We start from the raw sequence: 25,333 nt of genomic DNA, 5'->3' as shown, positions 1-25,333 counted from the left end.
GGTGTCTTCTTGAAGCAAGTAGTCAAAATCACACAGTCCTACCACATTACATCTGACAGAGGGCTAATATCTAATATATACAAAGAACTCAAGAAGTTAGATCCAAGAAAACCAAATAATCCTTTGTTTAGCTACATGCCCCATTTTTTAATGGGGTTATTTGGTTCTCTGGGTTCTACCTTCTTGAGTTCTTTGTATATATTAGATATTAGCCCTCTGTCGGATTTAGGGTTGGTGAAGGTCCTTTCCCAATCTGTTGGCTGATGTTTTGTCCTTTTGACAGTGTCCTTTGCCTTACAGAAACTTTGTACTTTTATGAGGTCCCATTTGTCAATTCTTGATCTTAGAGCATAAGCTATTGGTGTTCTATTCAGGAACTTTTCCCCTGTGCCCATGTCCTCAAGGGTCTTCCCCAGTTTCTTTTCTATTAGTTTCAGTGTGTCAGGTTTTATGTGGAGGTCCTTGATCCATTTGGAGTTGAGCTTAGTACGAGGAGATAAGAATGGATTATTCGCATTCTTCTGCATGCTGACTTCCAATTGAACCAGCACCATTTGTTGAAAAGACTATCTTTTTACCACTGGATGCTTTCAGCTCCTTTGTCAAAGATCAAGTGACCATAGGTGTGTGGGTTCATTTCTGGGTCTTCAGTCCTATTCCATCGATCCGCTTGCCTGACATTATACCAATACCATGCAGTTTTTATCACTATTGCTCTGTACTGGGATACTGAATCCCCCACCCCCTGAAGTTCTTTTACTGTTGAGAATAGTTTTAGCTATCGGGTTTTTTGTTATTCCAGATGAATTTGAGAATTGCTCTTTCTAGCTCTATGAAGAACTGGGATGGGATTTTTTATGGGGATAGCATTGAATCTGTAGATTGCCTTGGGCAAGATGGCCATTTTCACTATATTAATCCTGCCAATCCATGAGCATGGAAGGTTTTTCCATTTTCTGAGATCTTCTTCGATTAAGAACTTTGGAGAGAGCCAGGCAGTGGTGGCGCATGCCTGTAATCCCAGCGCTCTGGGAGGCAGAAGCAGAAGCAGGTGGATTTCTGAGTTCGAGGCAAGCCTGGTCTACAGAGTGAGTTCCAGAACAGCCAGAGCTATACAGACAAACCCTGTGTCAAAAAAACCAAATCCAAAAAACCAAAACAAAAAAAAAAAGAAAAAGAAAAAAAAAAAAAAAGGAACGTGTTCTTTAACTCCTGGGCATATACCCAGAGGATTCCCCACCATGTAATAAGGATACATGCTCTACTATGTTCATAGCAGCCCTATTTATAATTGCCAGATGCTGGAAAGAACCCAGGTATCCCCCCAACAGAAGAGTGGATGCAAAAAAATGTGGTATATCTACACAATGGAGTACTATTCAGCCATTAGAAACAATGAATTCATGAAATTCTTAGGCAAATGGATGGAGCTGGAGAACATCATACTAAGTGAGGTAACCCAGACTCAAAAGGTGAATCATGGTATGCACTCACTAATAAGTGGCTATTAACCTAGAAAGCTGGAATACACAAAACATAATCCACACATCAAATGAGGTACAAGAAGAAAGGAGGAGTGGCCCCTTGTTCTGGAAAGACTCAGTGAAGCAGTATTCGGCAAAACCAGAACCGGAAAGTGGGAAGGGGTGGGTGGGAGGACAGGGGGAGAGAAGGGGGCTTACGGGACTTTCGGAGAGTGAGGGGCTAGAAAAGGGGAAATCATTTGAAATGTAAATAAAAAATATATCGAATAAAAAAAAAGAACTTTGGAGAGCTGAGAAACACCTTAAGAAATGTTCAACATCATTAATCATTAGGGAAATGCAAATCAAAACAACCCTGAGATTTCATCTCACACCAGTCAGAATGGCTAAGGTCAAAAACTCAGGAGACAGCAGGTGTTGGCGAGGATGTGGAGAAAGAGGAACACTCCTCTACTGCTGGTGGGATTGCAAGATGGTGCAACCACTTTGGAAATCAGTCTGGCGTTTCCTCAGAAAACTGGGCATGACACTTCCTGAGGACCCTGTTATACCACTCCTGGGCAAATATCCAGAGGATTCTTCAGCATGCAATAAGGACAGATGCTCCACTATGTTCATAGCACCCCTATTTGTAGTAGCCAGAAGCTGGAAAGAACCCAGGTGTCCTTCAACAGAGGAATGGATACAAAAAATGTGGTATATTTATACAATGGAGTACTATTCAGCCATTAGAAACAATGAATTCATGAAATTCTTAAACAAATGGATGGAGCTGGAGAACATAATACTAAGGTAACCTAGTCTCAAAAGATCAATCATGGTATGCACTCACTGATAAGTGGATATTAGCCTAGAAACTTTGAATACCCAAGATGTAATCCACATATTAAATGATGTCCAAAAAGAATGGAGGAGTGGCCCCTGGTTCTGGAAAGACTCAGTGCAAGAGTATAGGGGAATTCCAGAACAGGGAAGCGGGAAGGGGTGGATAGGGGAACAGGGGGAGGGAAGAAGGCTTATGGGACTTGAGGGGAGTGGGGACCCAGAAAAGGGGAAATCATTTGAAATGTAAATAAAACAATATATCAATAAAATAAAGAAAACCAAATAACCCTATTAAAAATGGGGTACAGAGCTAAACAAAGAATTTTCTCCTGAAGAACTTTGGATGGCTGAGAAGCATCTTAAAAAATGCTCAACATCATTAGTCATTAGGGAAATGCAAATCAAAACAACCCTGAGATTTCACCTTACACCAGTCAGAATGGCTAAGATTAAAATCTCAGGAGACAACAGGTGTTGGCAAGGATGCGGAGAAAGAGGAACACTCCTCCACTGCTGGTGGGGTTGCAAATTGGTACAAACCACTCTGGAAATCAGTCTGGTGGTTCCTCAGAAAACTGGGCACATCACTTCCGGAGGATCCTGCTATGCCACTCCTGGGCATATACCCAGAGGATTCCCCACCATGTAATAAGGATACATGCTCCACTATGTTCATAGCAGCCCTATTTATAATAGCCAGAAGCTGGAAAGAACCCAAGTATCCCTCAACAGAAGAATGGATGCAAATATGGTATATATACACAATGGAGTACTATTCAGCCATTAGAAACAATGAATTCATGAAATTCTTAGACAAATGGATGGAGCTGGAGAACATCATACTAAGTGAGTTAACCCAGTCTCAAAAGAACACTCATGGTATGCACTCACTGATAAGTGGATATTAGCCTAGAAGCTTGGAATACCCAAGACACAATCCACATACCAAATGATGTCCAAGAAGAAGGAAGGAGTGGCCCTTGGTTCTGGAAAGGCTCAGTGCAGCAGTGTCAATGTCCAGGAATACCAGGACAGGGAAGTAGAAAGGGGTGGATGGGGAAACAGGGGGAGGGAAGAGGGCTTAAGGGACTTTCAGGAAGGGGGGGATCAAGGACAGGGGAAATCATTTGAAATGTAAATAAAGAATATATCGAATTTTTAAAAAAGAAAAAAAAACATAAAAGAAAAATCACTTACCCCAAAAGATAGAAACCAGAAGCTCGCATTTATAGTCCTCAAAATTGGCATCAATTTCAGAAATCCACTAAAAGTGTTCACATACAAAGGAGAGCATGAAATCAATCTTATTTAGGTCTTAAGTGTATAACTTTATAACCTTCCTTAGATGGCCATATGCACATTTGTAATGTCAGTTAACCATGTACCCACCTGCTCTAACCTTGACTTTCTGATCTAGCTGACTCCACCTGCTGAGTACTGGAATTTCAAGTATGTGCCATCACACCTGCCCTAAAACATGTTTTGACAAAAGAAGTGAGACATGAACAGTATTATTTTCAAAATCCTCACCTGTCCAGGCTTATGAATTTTGGGAGTTTGTACAATGATAGATTTCTAGAAGATGTTTTTGAATGGTCTTTGGTATTAGCTGTCCCCTCCTCTACCCTGACTCCCATCCCCCACCCCACTGAACTTGGTGTTATTTTAAAAGATGAAACAAAATTGAGTTGACAGGGAAAGGGACATTGTTTGGGAGGAGTTCAGAGAGGAGAGAATTGGACCAAAATACATTGTATGAAATTCTCAAATAACTAAAATTTAAAGCAAACAGAAATAAAAACTTACTCCTCTAGAATTTGAGCTTTTCACAGGAAAGACAAGTCAAAAAACTGAAGATGCTGTATACACAGAAAACTGTGATTCTTTTGTTCGGCTCCCAAGTGAGACTATGGTTTTGGCACCCTTAACGTATTCTGGAAAAAAAATTGCTGTATTACTGTAGATTTGATTTTTTGTGTATTGAGTTTAATTCCTATTCTTTTTCTTCTCTCCCTTCTCTTTCCTACTTATACATTTTAATTTTTTGGTAGAAAATTAACAAATATCAGAAATGTCGCTTAGTGAGAGGTTAAAGCATTCATTTCATAACTCCAAAAAGATATCTTTTTTTAATTTTCAATTTATTGTTGTTTTTCTGAATATTTCTTTCTTTTTCTTTTTTTCTTTTTTTATTGTGTATCTTCTTCATTTACATTGACAATGGTAAAACCTTTCCCAATTTACCCCTTTCCAAAAGCCCCCCTTCCCAAAGATTCCCTACCCCTCCTCCCACCCCCTGCCTCCATGTATATGCCCCTCTACCCAACACACTCCTACATCCCCCCCCTCCAACCCCCCCAATCCTTTCTCTCTGTTGGGTCCTCTATTGAACCTTTACCTGACCAAAGACCACTTCTCCCACTGATGCCCAACAAGGCATTCCTCTGCCACATTTTTGGCTGGAACCATGTGTACCCCTTGATTGATGGTTAAGTCTCTGGGAATCTTGGGGTGTCTGGGTGTCTGAAGTCATTGTTCTTCCCATGGAGCTGTAAACCCCTTCAGCTCCTCTGGACCACCCTCCAGATCCGCCATTGGAGACCCCAAGCCCAGTCCAATAGTTGGTTGCTAGTTTCTGTATTTGTAGGGCTCGGGCAGGGCCCCTCTGGAGACAGCCATGGCATAGTGTCGGGGTTTGGTGACTGCTTATAGGATGAATCCCCAGGTAGTGCAATCGCTGGGTGGCCTTTACTTCAGACTCTGCTCCACACATTGCCTCCCTTATTGACTCCTTGTTCCCTTTTTCAGAGGAACCATAGCACCCTCACTTAAGTCCTCCTTCTTCTTGAGCTTCCTGTGCTGGGTGAACTGTAAATTGTTTATTTTGAGTTTTCCAAAAAGATATCTTTAATGCCTGGAAGTAAACTTTCAGCTATTTGTACTCATCTTAAATTATAAGTCTGAAGGTTCATGGAACAGTGTGACTGGAAACTTTCCCCTATAATAGACATTTTATGTTCATAATATACATACATAAAGGCACACACATTTAATCCCAGCATTAGGGAGGCAGAGGCAGGTGGATTTCTGTGAATTTGAGGCCAGCATGATTCTACACAATGAATTCTAGGATAGCCAAGGCTACATAGTCAGACCCAGTGTGCCCTTTCCCAGTCTTGAGCAGGCTGAACAGACCTTGAGGTGGATCTCAATGCAATGGTGGATCTTAACTATGTAGGTGGAATCATCCACCTTGGTTGCAAATGCAACTTCCTACAGGAACTTAGAATAGAATAGACTGCCTGCTGAGCTTGCTTTGAAACATAATCCAGCTGAAACAAAGGAATGGATATGTGGGCTTGCCCTATATAAACACAGTGCTGAATATTATACTTGGAGCCTTGATCAGAACCTTGTCTTTGCCTAATTCTTCTCTCGAACCCCCTTTCATTTCCAGCCCCTTTCAGAAAAACCCAGTTCATTCATTGGCCACTGGATGGCTATAACCCTGTCTCAAAAAACATATATATATATATATATATGTCTATCTCTATCTATCTATATCTATATTATCTCTATCTCTATCTATATTATCTCTATCTCTATCTCTATCTGTATCATCTATATCTATATATCTATATCTATTATCTATATCTATATCATCTATATCTCTATCTCTATCTGTATCATCTATAGCTATATATCTATATCTATTATCTATTATCTATATCATCTATATCTATATCTCTATATCTATTATCTATATCTATACCATCTATATCTATATCTCTATCTGTATCATCTATATCTATATATCTATATCTATCATCTATATCTATACCTATACTTATCTATATCTATATCTATATCTATATCTATATCTATATCTCAGCATGCCTGTGTGTGTACATATACTTATGTATGTGCAAAATGTAATTCATATCAGAACAAGTATGTTCATGATTTTGCCTCTATAGATTATAAACAAAATCTTTAGGGTCAAATCATTACAGACTGAAATAAGTATTGATTGTATAGGAACAAAAAGGCTTATAAAAATTAATGCACATTTTTGTGTAATGCACTATGGAAAACATGCTCATTCATAGACATATATTCTATGACTATATTTGAGCAGCTACATAATGTGGCATTGCATTCAGTCTTTTTTCTAATAATGATATTAATGTTTTCAGTTGTTTACTACATTGAACATTCTGCTTCCTGTATGTTTATATGCTGTTATAATTTTTATAGAACATATTCATAAAAGTGGGTTAATACTTCTGATTACACATTTATATTAAAATTTAATACTAATCAGACTTGCTTTTCCAAAATACTATAGTTAGTGTCATTTTTATCAGCCATAGAAGATAGGCCCTGTTTTCATATTCTTACCAGCACTAAATTCTGGCAGTTTTACTGCAGGAAACAAATGCATGAAAGCATATAAATGATAAAAATGCATAACAAATATTAACAATATGAATATATCCAAATCAGAAAGAAAGCTATTGCACTCACTTCAGAAACCTACCTGCGGTAGGTGGTACCTACTTTTAAAGGTGGATAAGATATTGAGTCTTCCCAAAACCGTGGGTTTATTTTGACACTCTGTTAACTTTATTTATAATTTGGGTGCTGTCGTAGGCACAGACCTAGTTTCTTATGCTGAGGAGGCAGAGAGAGGAGAATCACTGTGTCCAGGAGTTAGAGATCAACTTGAGCACCTACAAAGTTCCTGAATCAAAACACAAATACACTTATATAGAATGTAAATCTTAGCTTGGCTTCTTATGCTTATCAAGACCTTTGTAAGATTGATTTCTGCTATCTCATATAAGCAATAGTTTATACTTGCCAGTTGCTCTGGATTATTAAATACTGCAAATATATAACAGATGTTATACATTTGGCTATAAATGTATACCAAAGTTTGATCCCAATTTTCAACTGCTATGAAACTGTACTAGCAGTGTACTAGAAACTGTCAATCAGCTTTCTTTTTTTTTTTTTTCCGAATTTTTTTTTTTTTCGAGACAGGGTTTCTCTGTATAGCCCTGGCTGTCCTGGAACTCACTCTGTAGACCAGGCTGGCCTCGAACTCAGAAATCCGCCTGCCTCTGCCTCCCAGAGTGCTGGGATTACAGGTGTGCGCCACCAACGCCCGGCTGTCAATCAGCTTTCAAATTAGAGACTCTTTCTAAATTGGGTGATAGTGATGCATTCTTTTAATCCCAGTTCTCAGGTGAATTCCAGGACAAACAGGGATACACAGAGAAACCTTATCTCCGAAAAACAAAGAGAGGGAGAGGGAGAGGAGAGAGAGTGGGAGGAGAAAGAGAGAGAGAGGAGAGAGGGAGGAGGGGAAGGAGAGAAAGAGAGAGAGAGGAGAGAGGGAGGAGGGGAAGGAGAGAAAGAGAGAGAGAGAGAGAGAGAGAGAGAGAGAGAGAGAGAGAGAGAGAGAGAGACTATATTCATTTGAAAACATAGTCACCAACTATTTGAGGGCTAACTTGTAGTGGCAGAAAGGACTAGAGAATGGAATCAACATTTTACTTCATCTTCAGAACTAAAGAAGTTCCTAAAGAAAGAAAAATAATCTGTATTATAATACCCTAGTAAACTATTTAATTTAAAAAGTTGAGTTAAAAATAAGTAGACAATTTGGTGCTTCAAAATGGTTTATGTAAATCACAATGAGATATCCTTTTTAACCCTTATTTAGTCTAATAAGAGACCCTGCATTTATCTTAGCTTTCTTTCTTTAATATAAAAACAGGGCCCAATGATTGAACATACCAATGGAAATCCAATAAGGAAATCAAGTTTCAAGTTTATTACCACATCCCTGAATGAGCCAGTAAGATTCATTGGAAATCTAGCTCTTCTTTTGTACATGAACATGTGTGTGTGTGTGTGTGTGTGTGTGTGTGTGTGTGTGTGTATCATCACTCATATGTAATAATATATATGCATAATTTCTCTGTTCATCTACCAAGTTACTGGAAATCTCAAGTAGACAATGTTTGAGAAAGATATTTAACATATGTGAGAAATGATCTAAATCACCTTTCCCATACATCACATGTCTCTACCTTTGGTCATGTCATCATGTTCCTTCAGGTTTAATTTCTAGTAAACATAGATGGTGACCAAACAAAATCACATTGTCTGCAGAAGAATTAATGAAACTGGAGATAATTGTGTGAAGCACAGTAACCCAGATTCACAAAGACAAGAAATGTAAGTTCTTTCCCATTTGAAGAATCTAGATTTTTTTTAAGACATGAAAATATAGGGAAACTTCTGAAAAACTTGCACAAAAGAGTAGGGGAGAATAATATTGAATAAATATAATTGAAGTAAATTATGTGCATTTATTAAAATGTCATAATAAACCCATCATTTTTTATAATTGATATGTAATAATTCTTTCTAAAAAGAAGGTGAATATCAAAGGAAAAAAACAATATTGTTAGTGTCCATGATCCATTAGATAAACTGTAGGTAAATGCAATCTCAGTCATGACTCCAATATGATTCCCATAAAAGTGTACAAGCCAATGCTAAAAGTCATGTAAAAATACAGACCTGAGATTATCCAACATGATGACATAAAAGAAAAAGGTTGGGTGTTTGGGTGACGACTGTATACAGTAATTTGGAAAGAGTGACATTGCCATAGCAGATCAACAAAGCAGCCTAGAAATTGTCCCAATAAATAGAGTCAGTTGATTTAAGAAAAACATGCCAGGAAACTTGGAATTGATGACAGAAGAGTTGCATTAAAATATACAAAGTATATAAACACAGATATCAACTGAGATGAATCAGAGGCACACATGTAGAAGCTATGAACTCCTGAGAAAAAAAAGCAGCTGTTTCCTGTCTTAGACTAAACAAAGATTTCTTACAAATAGCATAATATTAAAGTAATATTAAAATAAAAAGACAAAGTGGACTTCAACAAAACTAAAAGAAAAAATTATTCATTTCTACCTGAATAACATACTGTGCTATTATGATATGCATTACACACACATATACTCATGTTCACATATTAATGTGCACAGATACCCAGATTTTAAAAAGATCTATTACAACTCTTAAAAAACATAACTGACAATATAAAATCAATTTAAAATTAGGCAGTACAAGCAAATAGCCATTTGCGGGAAATACATGAATTATGGATAAGCACTTCAGAAGTGATTGTTTGTCACTGTGGAAATGCAAATCAGAAGCAACAGGAGACCTCCACACTAATGTTAAAAACCAACCCACCAACAGTATCTAATGTGCGAAGACAGGAGGTAGCTGGATCTCACACATATCAAGTGCCACAATAATCATTTGGCAAATGTTTTGGACATTTTACATTTCTTAAAAAATGTGCCTCATGCTTATTCTATAACTTAGTAGGTTAACTGCTAGGCATTCCCTGATGGTCATGAAAATATATGTCCATGGAAAACTCAAAAAATATTTATAACCAATTTCATCTTAGTGCTATTGGAAGGAAAATGGCTGAAGGCCTGCTTTTGTTCCCTTACTTCTTCCTTCTTTGCTCTACCTGAAGTTTCTGTATCTGCTGTCTTAAAGCCTGCAGTGCATATACAGTAGGAGGAATACTGTCTTCCAGGAACTTCCATACTCATGCCTCCAGACATAGCTCAATGCATGAGGCATCCAAATACCAGCCCATATTCTAGACATGGACAGAGGGAGAGGGACCGTGGGAACTAGTTGACTAATCCATTGGGAGGCAGGGAGAGGCAGGAGGGGAAGCTTGCCAGAGATAAGGGCTACTGGTAGTCTGGATGACAGTGCACTCCAAGATCTGGGGTCCCTACTAGGAGCTTGTACTGCTTGCCAGTCTTCCTTTTACTGTGGCCTGAATTCCACTCTGTCCTTAATTTTTTCATAGATGGGAGTTAACCTAAACTCTAGACAGTATCAATAATAACCCTAAACTTGTGGTACCCTTAGATCTGTCATGAACAAAATATCATAAATATGGTACCCTTACACAGTTGGCTATAATCCAGTTATTAAAGTAATAAAAGAAACATTGATATTACACTCAAAAACATGGATGAATCTCCAGATGTAAAGAACAACAGAGAATAAACATGTCTAGCACTCCATATGAACCCCTGTGCATTCTCTGTGAACTATTTAACAGAGGGGTATGGGTAGGAATTTGGCTTTGAGGCCATGGTGACTGTATTTGCAGTCATAATGCAAAATCAGGGAGCATTTTCAACAACTATGCACTCATTGGGCCTACCCACTCTTGTTCAACAGGAAACTCCCACCTGATGTGGGGCCTGTTCTGTTCACCTCCTTCTGCCATTTATCTTTCCATGCCTTCCTTCATACAGAGAACAAGCACTCATTCAAAAGGCTTTTGTCACACACACAATCCTGCATTTGAAAGAAGAGCAAGAGCCAGTTATTAAAGAAATTAGTGATACAAGGTCAATTGATTTGTGTAATTATTCTTTTGAAATGATGAATGTTTGGGCTGCAAATATCAATAGTGGCATTAAGATGCTCTATTGTGGAGAGTTTTGAGAACTTTTTGTGTGATGTTAACTAGAAAGCATGAACATTGTTGTCATAGGAACAGTGAACCCGCATGGGAAGATGTCAAGAAGCTACCTTAGAAGCTTCAGCTGCATGCAGAAGTCCATCACTCTGGTCCCGCCCTTTCTTCTCACCTCCTTTTGGTATGAACCAGTTCATATCCAGATTGTGACACTTATAGTATATGCCCTTTTGGGGACTGCTAACTTGCACTCAACTGTCTGAGCTTCCCCAACATCAGTTTTAGGCTTTACCAGGTAGAAACATTTATTTGTTTAAAGCCATGAGTTTTCAATGAGCCTAGTACCATTTTGTTTCAGAGTCTCATAATTAGCCTTAGGAATACACTGATGAAAATCCTGGTATGTGGCATGAGACCCTGCCTCCACAATACAAGCCACAGATAAAAAAGAATATGCTTATAGACAAAGTATGTTCAGTGAGAATGTTTGGTGCTGCTCTATCAAAAAGCCAGACTAGTTTTTACTGTTTTTTTTTTTTTGACACAGAGTTCTACCATGTTGAGCTGACCTTAAACATGAAGCAGTTTCTGCCCCCTGAACGATGAAATTACAGATGTGTACTGCTAGCTCTACTTAAGTCTGTGAGATTTGTATAGACAAATATATATATATATATATATATATATATATATATATATTTGCTGTAAGTCTGCAGGTTGAAACAGCCAAGATCAAAAGACCTTGTTTTAGAGAGGGCTGATCTGTTGATGTAACATAGCAACTTATTGACACATTTGCACAGGAGGAAGAACTGTGTACTCACATGGTGGAGGTAGAAAGACAGTAGAGACAAATGTCATTGCATGAAGCCCTTTTCATAATAGCAGAACCTCTTGTGGCCTTGCCACCTGTTCTGACTGTTTTTGTGTGTCAACTTGACACAAGCTGGAGTTATCCTAGAGAAAGAAGCCTTCCTTGAGGAAATGCCTCCCTGAGATCCAACTATAAGGCATTTTCTCAATCAGTAATCAGGGGTGGGAGGGCCCATTATGAGTGGTGCCATCCCTGGGCTGGTATTCTTGGGTTCTATAAGAGAGCAGGCTGAGCAAGCCAGGGGAAGCAAACCAGTAATAAAGAATCTGCAGTGGTATCTGGATGCCAAGGGAACTGAGTAGATGTAGGAGCATAACAGCATGTAGGAGCCATTCCTCCATGGCCTCTGTTTCAACTCCTGCTTCCTGACCTGCTTGGGTTTCAGTCCTGACGTTTTTGGTGATGAACAGCAATGTAGAAGTATAAGCTGAATAAACCCTTTCTTCCCCAATTTGCTTCTTGGTCATGAAGTTTGTGCAGGAATAGGAACCCTGATTAAGACACTACCCATTCATGTTATCACATTAGCCATTAAATTTCAGCACCTGAAGCATGGTGGGAACACATTCAAATGGTAGCAAATGGTAACGACATAACTATAATTACTACAGGTAATAAAGTTGCATAAAGAATAAGCTTAAGTTTTGTGTAGAAATATTTTCCATTGCCTACTCACTTCCCTGAGTTGGCCTTTGTCAGCTTGACACAAGTCTAGACATATCTGGGAAGAAAGGAATTCTTAGTTGAGAAAGTACCTCTATAGGTTGGTCTGAAAGCGTGTCTGAGGGGTACTGTCTTGATCAAAGGATCTCTGTGGGAGGGCTCATCCAACGATAGGTAGTGCTACACCTGGGCAGATAGATCCCAGCTGCACAGGAAAGTCACCTGAGCAAGCCATGAGTAGCAACCTATGTAAGGAAGTACATCCATCACAGCCCCTGCCTCAGTTTCTGCCTCCAGGGTCCTGCCTTAAGTTCCCTGGATGAGAGACCACAAGCTGTAAAATGAAATAAGCCCTTTCCTCCTGGAGTTTCCTTTAGTCGTAGTGTATTATTACAGCAATGGAAAGCTAACAAAGACATTATCCTTACTTCCTAAAGATACACACTGAAAAATTGACTCTCAGAGATACATCCTTTAAGAAAAAAATGTATGTGTGACAAAAACATTTAGGGCTGTAATTATTTACCTAATCTTGCCATTTTAACAATTATAACTTATCTTCACAAGAGTCCTTATAAGTATTCCTACATCTAATTTTGGACTGCAAAGCAAAACACCAAAAAATAAACACACAATTCTTATCTTAGTGGAAAACCAGATTAGTTTAAGCCTCATGGAGCTTCGGAGGTTACAAGCAATAACTTGATCACCTGTCCATTTGTGATGTTTTCTGTAGCTTTGACAAAAACTATTGAGGTGATTATTTTTTTAAAAAACAGGGTTGTCTTTGCAAGGAGGAAGTTTTATCTCTAATAAATTATATTTTCTGGACCAAATGGTAGAAACCACCCATTAGTGGCAAAGCTCTCTTTCTATTATCGTGAGTTTAAAATTACATCTCTATACTCATCTGCATCTTGCTGTTATGCTCCTACATCTACTCAGTTCCCTTGGCATCCAGATACCACTGCAGATTGTTTTGACTGATGGCATCTGATTCCATTGTAATATACATTATGCTTTTAGCATTCATAGCTGTTAAGTATCCCTACATATGTCTTTTGTTTCTACTTCTTCCTGCATTAGACTGCTGAACAGATGTGATTGAATAGTAGATGCTCCCCCCAGAACAGACATGTCCTCAGAGTGAAGTCATGGTTTATTCTAGTAATAAACATGAGTTATTTCTACCGAGAAGTACTGGATTGATTGCTAGCTGTCACCTTTAATTACTGAATGGATGGATTAAATAGGCTATTCTCACCAAGAAACATTTTTAAACTCTACATATTTCTATTATTTTGTTTATATTCCAAAGTATAGTCCTCTCTCACACATTCTATTAATGCAGACTATAAACAGCTACTTCTTTAAGGACAATGATGGAGGTGTGAAGGCCATTTGGAAAAGACTTTATTCCTACTTTTAGATGCTGAATGTGCCATGTACAGATACTCTGTGGTATTTGGTGACAGAGCACATTTGGGAATATGTGTGTATATGTGCATATGCAATTCCTTATTTTATGTAATTTATAATACTTTCTATGAAAAGTCAAAGACTAAAGAAAATAGTGATTACTATATTTTCACTTAGTTTTATGAAGATAACACAGCACTCTCCTGTATTATGAGACTCTACATGCTGCTTTGTAGATGATCTGATGAAGTGCTGAAATATGCCAATGCTTTAATTACAAAGGATTAGAATCAGGGGCAGGGCTTTTACACATCTATTCAGTCAGTGACATATTCTGATATTAACAATAAACAATTGGAATTATAGGTAACAGTGTAAATTGCCTTAACCTCTGGCTTCTTATTTTTCTTTTATTTTTTAATAATTATTTATTTATTTGATAATATGAATATATTGCAGCTGTTTTCCAACACACAAGAAGAGAGCATCTGATCCCATGACAGATGGTTATGAGCCAATATGTGGTTGTTGGGAATTGAACTCAAGACCTCTGTAAGAGCAGTCACTGCTGTTAACGTCTAAGTCATCTCTCCAGCCACAACCTTCTTGCTTCTAATTCTGTGAACTCCTCCAACTCCTTGAGGACTTGAGGGTCTGGATAAGTCACACTTATAATTCCTCAAAATCGACTTTTATTCATTTTTTAATAAAATTCCAACCTTTGTGTATATTGGGTGACTTTTCCTGAAGAGACATTAAAAAAACACAGCTCAGACAGGACACTAACACCAGATCAAAAGCCTGATTCTACCGAAACCTAGCTTAGGGAACTGCTTTATTGGGGCTACTTGCAGAAGTAGGGATGGAGATACTAGAGCATGGACAGTGTAAAGATGCTCACATCACGGAAAACCCTGGAAACTTCATCATGGATCTTTGGGTAGCTCAGTCAGTAGAATCGTCTTCTCTCTTCAGTAATTGTTATCCTGTTGTTTGCTTGACAATTTAAGCCAAGTTAGAGTTATCTGGGGAGAGCAATCTCAGTTAAAAAAATGCCTCAACCAAATTTTCTGTATCTATTCCTCCAATGAGGGACATCTGGGTTCTTTCCAGCTTCTGGCTATTATAAATAGGGCTGCTATGAACATAGTGGAGCATGTGTCCTTATTGCATGCTGCCCCAGTATATCCTCTGAGTATATGCCCAGGAGTGGCATAGCACGGTCCTCCAGAAGTGTCATGCCCAGTTTTGTGAGGAACTGCCAGACTGATTTCCAGAATGACTGTACCATCTTGCATTCCCACCAGCAGTGGAGGAGTATTCCTCTTTCACCACATCCTGGCTAACACCTGTTGTCTCCTGAGTTTTTAATCTTAGCCATTCTGACTGGTATGAGGTGAAATCTCAGTGTTGTTTTGATTTGCATTTCCCTAATGACTAATGATGTTGAACATTTCTTAAGGTGCTTTTCAGCCATCTGAAGTTCTTCAGGTAAAAATTCTTTGTTTAGCTCTGTACCCCATTTTTAATAGGGTTATTTGGTTTTCTTGGGTCTAACTTCTTGAGTTCTTTGTATATATTGGATATTAGCCCTCTGTTGGATATAGGGTTGGTGAAGATCTTTTCTCAATTTGTTGGTTGCCGTTTTGTCCTTTTGATGGTGTCCCTTGCCTTACAGAAACTTTGGGAATACTACTCAGCAATTAAAAACAATGAATTCATGAAATTCTTAGGCAAATGGTTGGAACTGGAAAGTATCATACTAAGTGAGGTAACTCATTCACAAAAGAACAACACATGGAATGCAGTGACTGAGAAGTGGATATTAGCTCAGAAGCTCTGAATGAATGCCCAAGACACAACTCACATATCAAATCATTCCCAAGAAATAGGAAGGAGAGGGCCCTGGTCCTGGAAAGGCTTCATGCAGCATTGTAGGGGATTACCAGGACAGAGAAGAGGGAGGGAGTTGATTAGGGAACTGGTGGAGAGAAGAGGGTTTATGGGACTTAGGTGGAGAGGGGAACTTGGAAAGGGAAAATCATTTGAAATGTAAACAAAGAATATAGAAAATAATAGAAAGAAAGAAAGGAAGGAAATAAAGAAAGAAAGAAAGAAAGAAAGAAAGAAAGAAAGAAAGAAAGAAAGAAAGAAAGAAAGAAGGAAAGAAAGAAAGAGAAAGAAAAACAAAAAGAGAAAGAAAGAAAGAAAGAAAGAAAGAAAGAAAGAAAGAAAGAAAGAAAGAAAGAAAGAAGGAAAGAAAGAAGGAAAGAAAGAAAGAAGGAAAGAAAGAAAGAAAAGAAAGAAAGTGCCTCTATCATCAGATCACCTAGATGCAAGTCTGTAGACACTTTCTTGAGGAATGATTGAGTGGGAGGGTCAGCTTACTGAGGGCAATGGTCCCATGTGATATAAGAAAACAGGCTAAGCAAGTCATGGAGAGCGAGCTATGGAGCAGCATTGCTCTACATTGTCTACTTCAGTTCCTACTCTAGGTTCCTACCTTGAGTTCCTGCCTAGTCTTTTCTTCACGATGGACTATGATGTACAAGATAAAAGAAACTTGCCTCTCCAAGTTCCTTTTGGTCATGGTCTTTATCCCACAACTGAAAACAAACTAAGACATTTGCAACACCATTAGGAGAGATCTTGTGAATCTTGTAACTTTCAGGAGCTTCCTGAGCCCTATAGGTTTTATGTTTCCCAGGTCTTGAATGTTTTAATTAATTTATGACTGTAATAAAACTACCCCCAGGCAAAAATGTTTCATGGGATACATCTATACAACATTCTACTCCTTCCTTCAGTATTTCTGTTTTTTCCACTAGAGCATAGTGTTTTCCACTATGACCTCCCTAGTCATTAGTTTTTGTTTGAATGAAAGTATCTGATATAAGTTCCTTAATGTAGAGTAAGCCTTAAATTCAGTCAGAAATTAGTCAGTTGCACCTGTAACAGTTGAGTCACTATTTTACTAGTAGACATATCTTACCTGGCATTCTGGTTATATGTTATACACAATTCATAACTTATCATGTAATTGCCTGTGACAATTATTCCCCATCAGAAAAAATAGTGTCTCTTAGCATCATGAAAAATATCAATCAGGGAGAAATGCTCAAGTTTAGCTTTAGCCTAATTTCTCTGTTCATGATATGAATGTACCCATATCTCTTTAGTAATAAAGGCATGCCATTTGTTTCAAGCATGCAAACAATAGCGGTGTCAATAGTCTTTATGATTTGTAGAATCTCAAAAACTTTCCTGCTAACAACTTACAAAGAGGTTTCACACCCTTGCCCCTAGGATTTTCATTCAATAGCAAAGCCTTTTCCCACTCATATAGAATAATTCACTGAAACTCTTTTATTTCCCATTTTTCATTAAAACTCCTAACTGTGCTGTGTAATGTTATTCCAGATACTTGAAAAAATCTGAAAGACACTCAAGTATTAGCATTATATAATGAAACATTTCAGTAGAGGGAGCAGGATCTCTGATGGCATCCATCATTCATCTTACGTAAATGCCAATTGGACTCGGAGATACTAACAAAGAAATGCTTATAAATTTTGTTATGTTATGGGAAGATCACTTATCAATTGTTTCAGAAGGAATCAATATTATAGGGTTATACAGATGGCTTAATGGTTAAGAACACTTTCTGCTCTTGTATAGGACCTAGGTTCAGTTGATAGCATCCACATAATTATTGACAACTGTCTGTAACTCTGGTTCCAGGTTCATATCACTCAAACCTTCTTTGGCCTTCATTACACACCATGCACATAATAAATGTACATATCTGAAAACATACAAACAAAATAATAATCTATTAAGAAAAAGAAAAGCATTATTTGAGATATGGGGAGATTGCTGAGTTAACAAAGGACTAGCATGAGGATCTGAGATCAATTCCCCAAAACCAATGTTAAAAATCTGTGTGTTGAAACTTGATATTTTAATACCATAGCTGATGAGGCAGAGATTAAAATATTTCTAAGATTTTCTGGTTATCCAGCCTAGCCCATTTGATAAACTGCAGATCTCAATCAGAGACCTTGTCTCTAAAGAAAAGGTATATGGTTCCTGAAGAAAGACACCCAAAGTTGACTTTTCTTCTATGTGACTATACATACATGTTCCCATATAGCTGGACAAACATATACAAGCACATACCATCCTCTACCCATACATATAAAAGAGGAGTAATACTGGGATTCAATAGCACTAATGGGAGAAACTACCCTAGCCAGTCCTCCATAATCCACAGACTTGGGTGTGTGTGTGTGTGTGTTTGCGTGTGTGTGTGTGTGTGTGTGTGTGTGAGGCATTTTTTTCTTTCTCATGCTGGATTCCTGCTACTACCATGGCACTATTGTGAATCTACCCAGCCAGCTGTTCCATCGTAGTTTACTGGCAAGTCTTACCCTGCCTCAGGCTCAAGGCGCAATCCTGTGCCTGGCTCTGGACCTACATAGATCTTATACACTCTTGGCCAGGACTGTGGTCCTTGCTGTTTTATCAGTCAATCTCCATTTACAGTATGCCTTCTGACAAGACAAAAATGTACACCGAGTAACTCCCAAGCTCTAGAACGTTTATTGTTTTCATTGTATTCTTAATCATTTATTCTGTTTGGGTGTTAAAGACTTTTAGAACTTCAGCAGTATAGTATTTGGCTTTCTGTCTCCCCAAAATATACATAGACATTCACATCCCTCTTAGGAAGTCCAAGCTGACACAAGTGATGTTTCATTTTCCTTCCTTGGATTTCAACAGATCTTTTGTCTTCTCATCCCTCCCTAGTTCATGATCCCATTATGAACTAGGATCCCACTATTGGATCCCATTATGGTGGTCAGAAAAGCCACTAAAGCCACATATCAGTTCAGAGGTCCATACTGAGTTAATTTCTTTCTTAATTCTCCTGTATACACAGTCCTGCCAGATCCAGTGAGCTGGGCATCAAGTATTGCCTCTTCTATGTTCAACTCCTTCAGGAATAGGTGTCCTTCCTCTGTTATCTGCTGCTCCCTGATATTCATGGGTCTCTTATCCAGTGAAAACCAAGCGTCCTATAGCTCTTATGAACAGGTTGATATTACTCTAAGAGATGGCAAGCCATCACCTCCATTTTATTCTTCATTTTTCCAACACATGTTCCAACACAGTCTTATCAAAGTATGCTAATGCTGAAGTATAGTGGCTTTGCAAGAAAATAGCACTTACCTAGCATGTGAAATGTGCTAGACTTAATGCAAAGTTTAAAAGCCATTAATTTGTCAATTAAATAAGACAAGACAAGCAAACAACAAACCCTGATGCCGCCCTGTATAAGGAAACGTCATTCTTCAACTTCTGGAAACCCTGTTTCCCTAGAGGGAGTGTGGCCAAATGGGCAAAGTAATGGTTTATTACTTCATGGATCTAGCTCTAAAATTTATTCCAAAAATTGGCTTTCAAGCATTACTCAGTGGAACACAAGTGTAACTGAGCACATAGGAGGTAAAAGTGTTCAAGAAGGTCAAGAGTTCAAAGTCATTCTCAGCTCCTTTCAAATCCAAGGCCAGCCCAGCTACCGGAGAGAGAGCTTGTCTCAGAAAAACAATGAAACACTCCAGTTTCCTTGATGAATCTCATTAATATTTATTGAATATCAGTTTGATGACAGGAACTACAAGTACTGACATTCCACATGATTAAGATAACACTGTTCAAGGTTCTTAAATTCCAGCAGCTGGATGAAAGAATTTGAGTAAGGTCAAGCAGACAGACACATATAGGTACTGCAGATGTTAGTCTTGAGTGACTACTGGATAAGATTCAGAGATACCTGGGAGATCTTTGTGTCTGTGAGGATATTTTCAGAGAGGATTAACTCAAGGGAGATTTGCCTTGATTGTGAGCAGCAACACCCAAGAGGTCAGAGGCTCAGAGGACATAAAAATGGAAGAGAAAGCTGGCCCATATATACAGTCCTTCATGGTGAGTCTATCTATAGCCACTGTCATCATCTAGGGACTTGAGACTCCAGTTTCATCAGCCATTCAGTATTGCCTAATATCAGGGCCTCTCTAGGGAGTTTGCAGCCCATCAGAATCACAATGGGGCTGTATCATCCATACCCTTATCTCAGAGATTTCAGCAACTGGCTACTCCTTGATCTCCACTCTGCAGATGACCATCACAAGGTCATCTAGACTCTGATCATGTGAAACAATCTAATAAATCCTCTATTACAATTATATATTGGTTCTATTGGTTCTAGCTTCTAAAGAATCTCAATACAGATGTTTTAACAGTCATTAAAACTATTCTCAATAAGATGTAAAACCCTTAAAATGAAATTCATAAGGATACAACTGAAGACTATTAATCAGAAAAAAAATGACTTAATAAAACCTGAGGTTATTTTTTAATTGCTTTGGTTAATAGATAAATATTGGAGTGTATGCGAAAATGACAAGAATCAGAGGGAACAAATAAGAGTCAGCTATATTAACCAACATAAGAATTAGTCAGGCTTGGGAAAATGCCATAGGTATGATAGGTTGAGAAACGTTAATTGATTCAAGAGACAACTAGGAGTCATATTAAAATGCAGGAATCGACTAAGTATGGGTAAAGGGAAAGGAGTATTGGGCCTTGCTATAGAGATTAAAGTAATAATTTACAGTAGATTGGTGACAAGCTAGAAGTGGGATCAGGACATTTGTACTTAACCAACAGGTTCTGCTTGGGGCACATTGTGTGTCTGTTGGTGGGGCCAAAACAGACGGAGATATAGGCTTGACCTTTCTCTTGACAGTCAAGAGAAAGATCTGTCCAGAAAATGAAGAGTGACACATTCTCAGAGCACACACAGGGACTCTCACAAGGGCACTCACAGCATATCGAGGGACTCGGTTTCAGCCAAAGGGCAGAACAAGAGCAACATGGAAACTATACAATTCCTCAAGTTCTTTTTATTTTAACATTAAAACCAGCACATAAAAGATGCTTTAGTACTGAGTTGACATATGAACTCAATCACAAATATGTTAATTGAATCACTAATTGGATTCCAATAATTTATCACCACAGCTAGAGTCACAGTAACACACAGGGTTTTTACAGGATAGGAATTCTGCAAGGAACATAAAGACTTCACAACAACCTTCTATTAACATATTAAGCAATGTAGCTTATGCATAAAGTACAAAAAGCTTATTTTCAGATGGCTGTGCAAAGTCCAACAGAAAATAATATGTTTTATAGTTATCCACAGACACACTTCAGACAGTAGTGTATTAGGTTGACTTCCCACTCCACCTTACACCTATTTTTACTTCTGGTATTTTGATCCTTTTCAGTATTCCAGAAGAACAGTTCACTTTGAGACTAATCTTTTATTTCCACACTTAAAGATTTAATAACAAACATAGTATGAGTTTTAAATATATACATAAAATTAATATAATTAAGTATAGGACTATGTTGAATATTTTTAAAATGTGAGGAATATACTCACAGATTCTGTCATATTTACAAAAATATGCCTACACTGAAACTTCATCATCCAAAGACATAGAACTATTTTAACATCTCATTTTCTTACTTTTCTGTGTGAACAAAATAGAGTTTTAATTATCTTTGGTTGGGTACCTTTGAAATAAAAGCTATATTCATAAAACCATTAAGCAAAATTTGCAGATGCGACGCTATTTATAGATATGCATTTCTTGTGTATATATATCTATGTTACCAAAAATATAATCATTTTAAAATGAGAAACCTATTGAAATAAATATTTTTGTGAATAAACTCAGTTTTTGAGGTTTCTTACCAAATGTGTTCACTTGAATGAAACTATACTTTTACTTAACATAAGTTGGTCTACTGAGGATAAATTCCAAAGAAGATAATTCTACAGTGTCTATAAACACATTAGAGCTGTAGTTGGATGGGGTAGGTTTTTTACAACTAAACTCAAATTGTTACAAAATTATGCCTTAGTCTGATTAAATTTTTAATGAGAACTTTGTTTGCTCCCGTGCAGGAATGGTAACAGAAGCTGTATAGTTCCAAATGACTTTAACAATTAGCAATAAACAAAAGAACTGAGTTGCTTACTTGTTATCTAAACAGTATCTACATAAAACAGGAATGGCTCAAAACAAGAAATAAAACAATCATTTTCACTTCTTTTCAGTATGATAAATTCAGATTTTGATTCTGAATTAAAAAAAAAACTTTTAACAGTTGTACATTCGATTTTAAGAACAACTAATTGCTTACTGAGAATATAAGGATCTCTTCCATCATTGCCAAAATATTACTTGTAGTAAATGTGTTTATTCTCTTGAAGTTATCTTGAAGTCACAGTCTTAGTTAGCAAGTTACCTATAGCATTCTCATTTGGGTTTCATCTTAGGAAGGACAATAAAACCAAAACACTCTAACAGAGAGCCTATGGCTCCCTAGGGAAATCTGAATTGTTTAGCAGCTTTTCATCAAGTGATGAGAGTCCATAGAGTTCACAGCATCCCTGGATGCAGATCTTACTGTGCTCTCAGAGTTAACACTTCTCCCTTCGAATCACACCAATACCAATTTCTTTTTTGGGTTTCCTTCCCTCCTCTATTCATAATTCAACCTACCATCCAAGCATCTGTAATCAGAACGTTGTGCCACAGCAATCTGGTTATTTTAACCTCATTCTGCCAGCCAGTGTTCCAGGAATAATACCGCTGGGCTTCCATTCTGTTGCTTTTGAGTCAATACAATGGGAGGTCTGCAAGCACTGGACAGAAAACCTTCCATCACCAGGTGGGCATCTCTGGTCAAAATTCACCCATGTGCTTACACACCTGCATCCTTACACATTGGTAGCCTCTGAAAAAGAGTCAGTGGGGCCATTGTTCTTCTTGACTTCCAGGTTCTTTTTAGCCTTGAAGGTCATGGACACTTCCGAGTGAATGGCATCCAATCTCTGCTCACAGCGGAATGCTGAGAGGAAAGCTTTTCTGTAGTTGCTGTTCATCCAACCATAGAGAAGGGGGTTGGCAAAGGTGGAGCACATGGCAATAATGTGGAACACGGTGAAGATGAGTTTGTACTCCTTCAGATCCAGGACATGGCTGTCGATGTCCACAGCGAGTTGGAAGGCATGGAGGGGCAGCCAGCTGACTGCAAACACCACTACCACGCACACCAGCATTTTGGTTGTTTTGTGCCTTCGCTGATGGTAATGGTCACTTGCAGCTCCAGGACTGACATGGTTCTTCAGTTTACTCCAGATACGGGTGTAGGAGAAAGATATGATACCCAGTGGCAAAACATAGAGGATCAGCAGTGTGGAAAGGCTGTAGACTGTGCCATAAACACTCTTTTCTTCCCCAGGCCACTTCTCAGTACAGGCCACAATCTCAAAGTCAGGAATGATCTCAATCAGGGAGTACTCGCGGAAGATGGCCAGGGGACTTGCCAGCAGAGCGCTGAAGCCCCAGGCCAGGCCAATAATCAGGAAGCTGATTCGCTTAGAGATCTTGCTCTCCAAGTGGTAGACAATGCAACGATGGCGGTCCAGAGCAATGACTGTCAAAGTTATTGTGGATACTTGCACTGCCAGTCCCTGGGCATAGGGTACCAAATGGCACAAGACCGGACCCATTTTCCACTCCCCCATCAAGGTATAGGTAAGCGTAAATGGCAGGCACAGAGTGTTCACCAAAAGATCTGCCACAGCCAGGTTGGCAATAAAAAAGTTGGTTACTGTGCGCATGCTCTTGAATTTGATCACCACATGGATTACTAGGGAGTTGCCAACTACCCCCAGCAAGATGATGGAGCAATAGGCCACTATGAGGACCACCTGCACCTCGACCAGTTTGGTGCTGTCTATGAGCTCTGGCTCCGGATCAGGGGGCAACTCACCTCTAGGAGTGGTGTGCCCCAGCCCATAGGGCTCCACCTTCATTTCTACAGTTTGATTCTCCTCGGCGTCTGCACCTACTGGGCCCATCTTCAGCAACACTTCACTTTGACTTGGCCTGAAAATAGCACAAGAATTTATAATAAAAAAATGACATTTAAAACAAAACGTTAGTGAAACAGACAACTATTCTAAAGGGATTGATTTAGTTTAGACTGAGCTTTCCCAGATAGCTGTGTTCTGATTCATCACACCGAAGATCTCGTAAAAGCTTGATAAAGCAAATCTTTTGCATAAGTCTATTAACAACTAGGGATGGATGAACTCAGGAATTCAAAATATCTGTATGATCATGACAAGAACACATTTTTCTATCAGAGAGAACCAGTTCCACAATGAATGATATCAAATAAATTCCATTATAATGCAAAATGAATGCAATAAAATGTATCAATTTTATAATTGCTATGAAGTCAGCAAATTAACTTAAAGGAAAGTGTCACCTACTTAGTTGTTTGAAATGTGTAAGTATACAGCAACCCAAGATATAACAAAGGGGCAGATACCTGCCTGTGCTGTGCACCTGATCTTTGGGAGATTAAAATGAAGCAAAACAACTGGACTCCCCCCTCTCCTTCTGCTGTGTGTGTGTGTGTGTGTGTGCGTGTGTGTGTGTGTGTGTGTGTGTGTGTGTGTGTGTGTGTGTGTTTAGGTGCACATCTGTGTCTGTAGGCCAAAGTAATTCCTCAGGCTCCATCCATGTTGTTTTTCTAGACAGAGCTTCTCACTGGTCTAGAAGTCACCAACTAGGATGGTCTTTATAACCAATGAGTCCCACACAGATCTAACTTTCTCCATATAGTGTGTGTGTGTGTGTGTGGTGTGTTTATGTGCATGGTATGTATGAATGGATATGATTGTATATGTGTGAGTGTACCTGTTTTTATGTGTGTAAGTTTGTGAGTGTGTGTGTTTGTGTGGGTGGGTGTATGTGTGTGAGTGTTGGCATGAATGCTAGCATTACAAACATACTGTTCTTTTGATTTTTACTAGGTCAGCTGATGTTCAAAATGGAACTCTGTGCAGAGGTGTTGCTTTGTTTAATGGCGTGAAGGTAACTTCCCACACAAATAGAGCAGAATACTACAGAGGTACTGCATTAAAAATATGCCCAAGTTTAAACTTAAGCCTCAAATTCTCAATAGAGAAGTCTGGGCACCTTTCTATCTCTTCTACCATATACCGCTGAACTTCCCTGCCTGTGTGATCTGCTGTACCCAATAAATTAAAGTACTTGAAGCTTAAAGAAGAGATAAACATTCTAGGTTTTCTTGTTTCCTTGAGACCTCCAGTGCTTACAAGATCCCTGCCTTTGCAGGGGTGGGTGATGGAACAGAATTTATGGGAAGAGCCAACCAATGACTGGCCCAGGTTAAGACTCATGCCATGAGAAGGAGCCCGCCCCTGACACTTGGTAATATTCTTCTATACTTGCAGACAGCAGTCTAACATAAATGTAGTCAGAGCGGCTTCACCCAGCAACTGTTGGAAGTTGATGGACAGACCTACAACTAAGTATCGAGTGGAGCATGGGA

The 25,333-nt window shown here is 38.6% G+C and overlaps 1 protein-coding gene across 2 annotated transcripts; it reads right to left on the bottom strand.

Moving 5' to 3' along the window:
• Nucleotides 1-22,682: 22,682 nt before the first annotated feature.
• Npy2r (neuropeptide Y receptor Y2) lies at nt 22,683-23,834 on the bottom strand. Of its 2 annotated transcripts, XM_052180294.1 has the most exons (2): nt 23,741-23,828; nt 22,683-23,401 (listed from the first exon to the last, which is right to left on the bottom strand). In XM_052180294.1, the coding sequence occupies exons 1-2, from the start codon at nt 23,826-23,828 to the stop codon at nt 22,683-22,685; spliced, it is 807 nt and encodes a 268-aa protein (XP_052036254.1). The 2 variants fall into 2 exon arrangements, with proteins under 2 accessions (XP_052036254.1, XP_052036255.1); XM_052180295.1 differs by having other exon boundaries at nt 22,683-23,834.
• Between the last annotated feature and the right edge of the window lie 1,499 nt (nt 23,835-25,333).

The sequence above is a fragment of the Apodemus sylvaticus genome, chromosome 4 (assembly GCF_947179515.1).
Source record: "Apodemus sylvaticus chromosome 4, mApoSyl1.1, whole genome shotgun sequence".
NCBI lineage: Eukaryota > Metazoa > Chordata > Mammalia > Rodentia > Muridae > Apodemus > Apodemus sylvaticus.
This window is presented reverse-complemented; position numbering and strand designations above follow the sequence as displayed.

Coding starts and splice junctions, on each gene's coding strand:
- Npy2r (XM_052180295.1), bottom strand. CDS start 23,828: ATGGGCCCAGTAGGTGCAGACGCCGAGGAGAATCAAACTGTAGAAATG.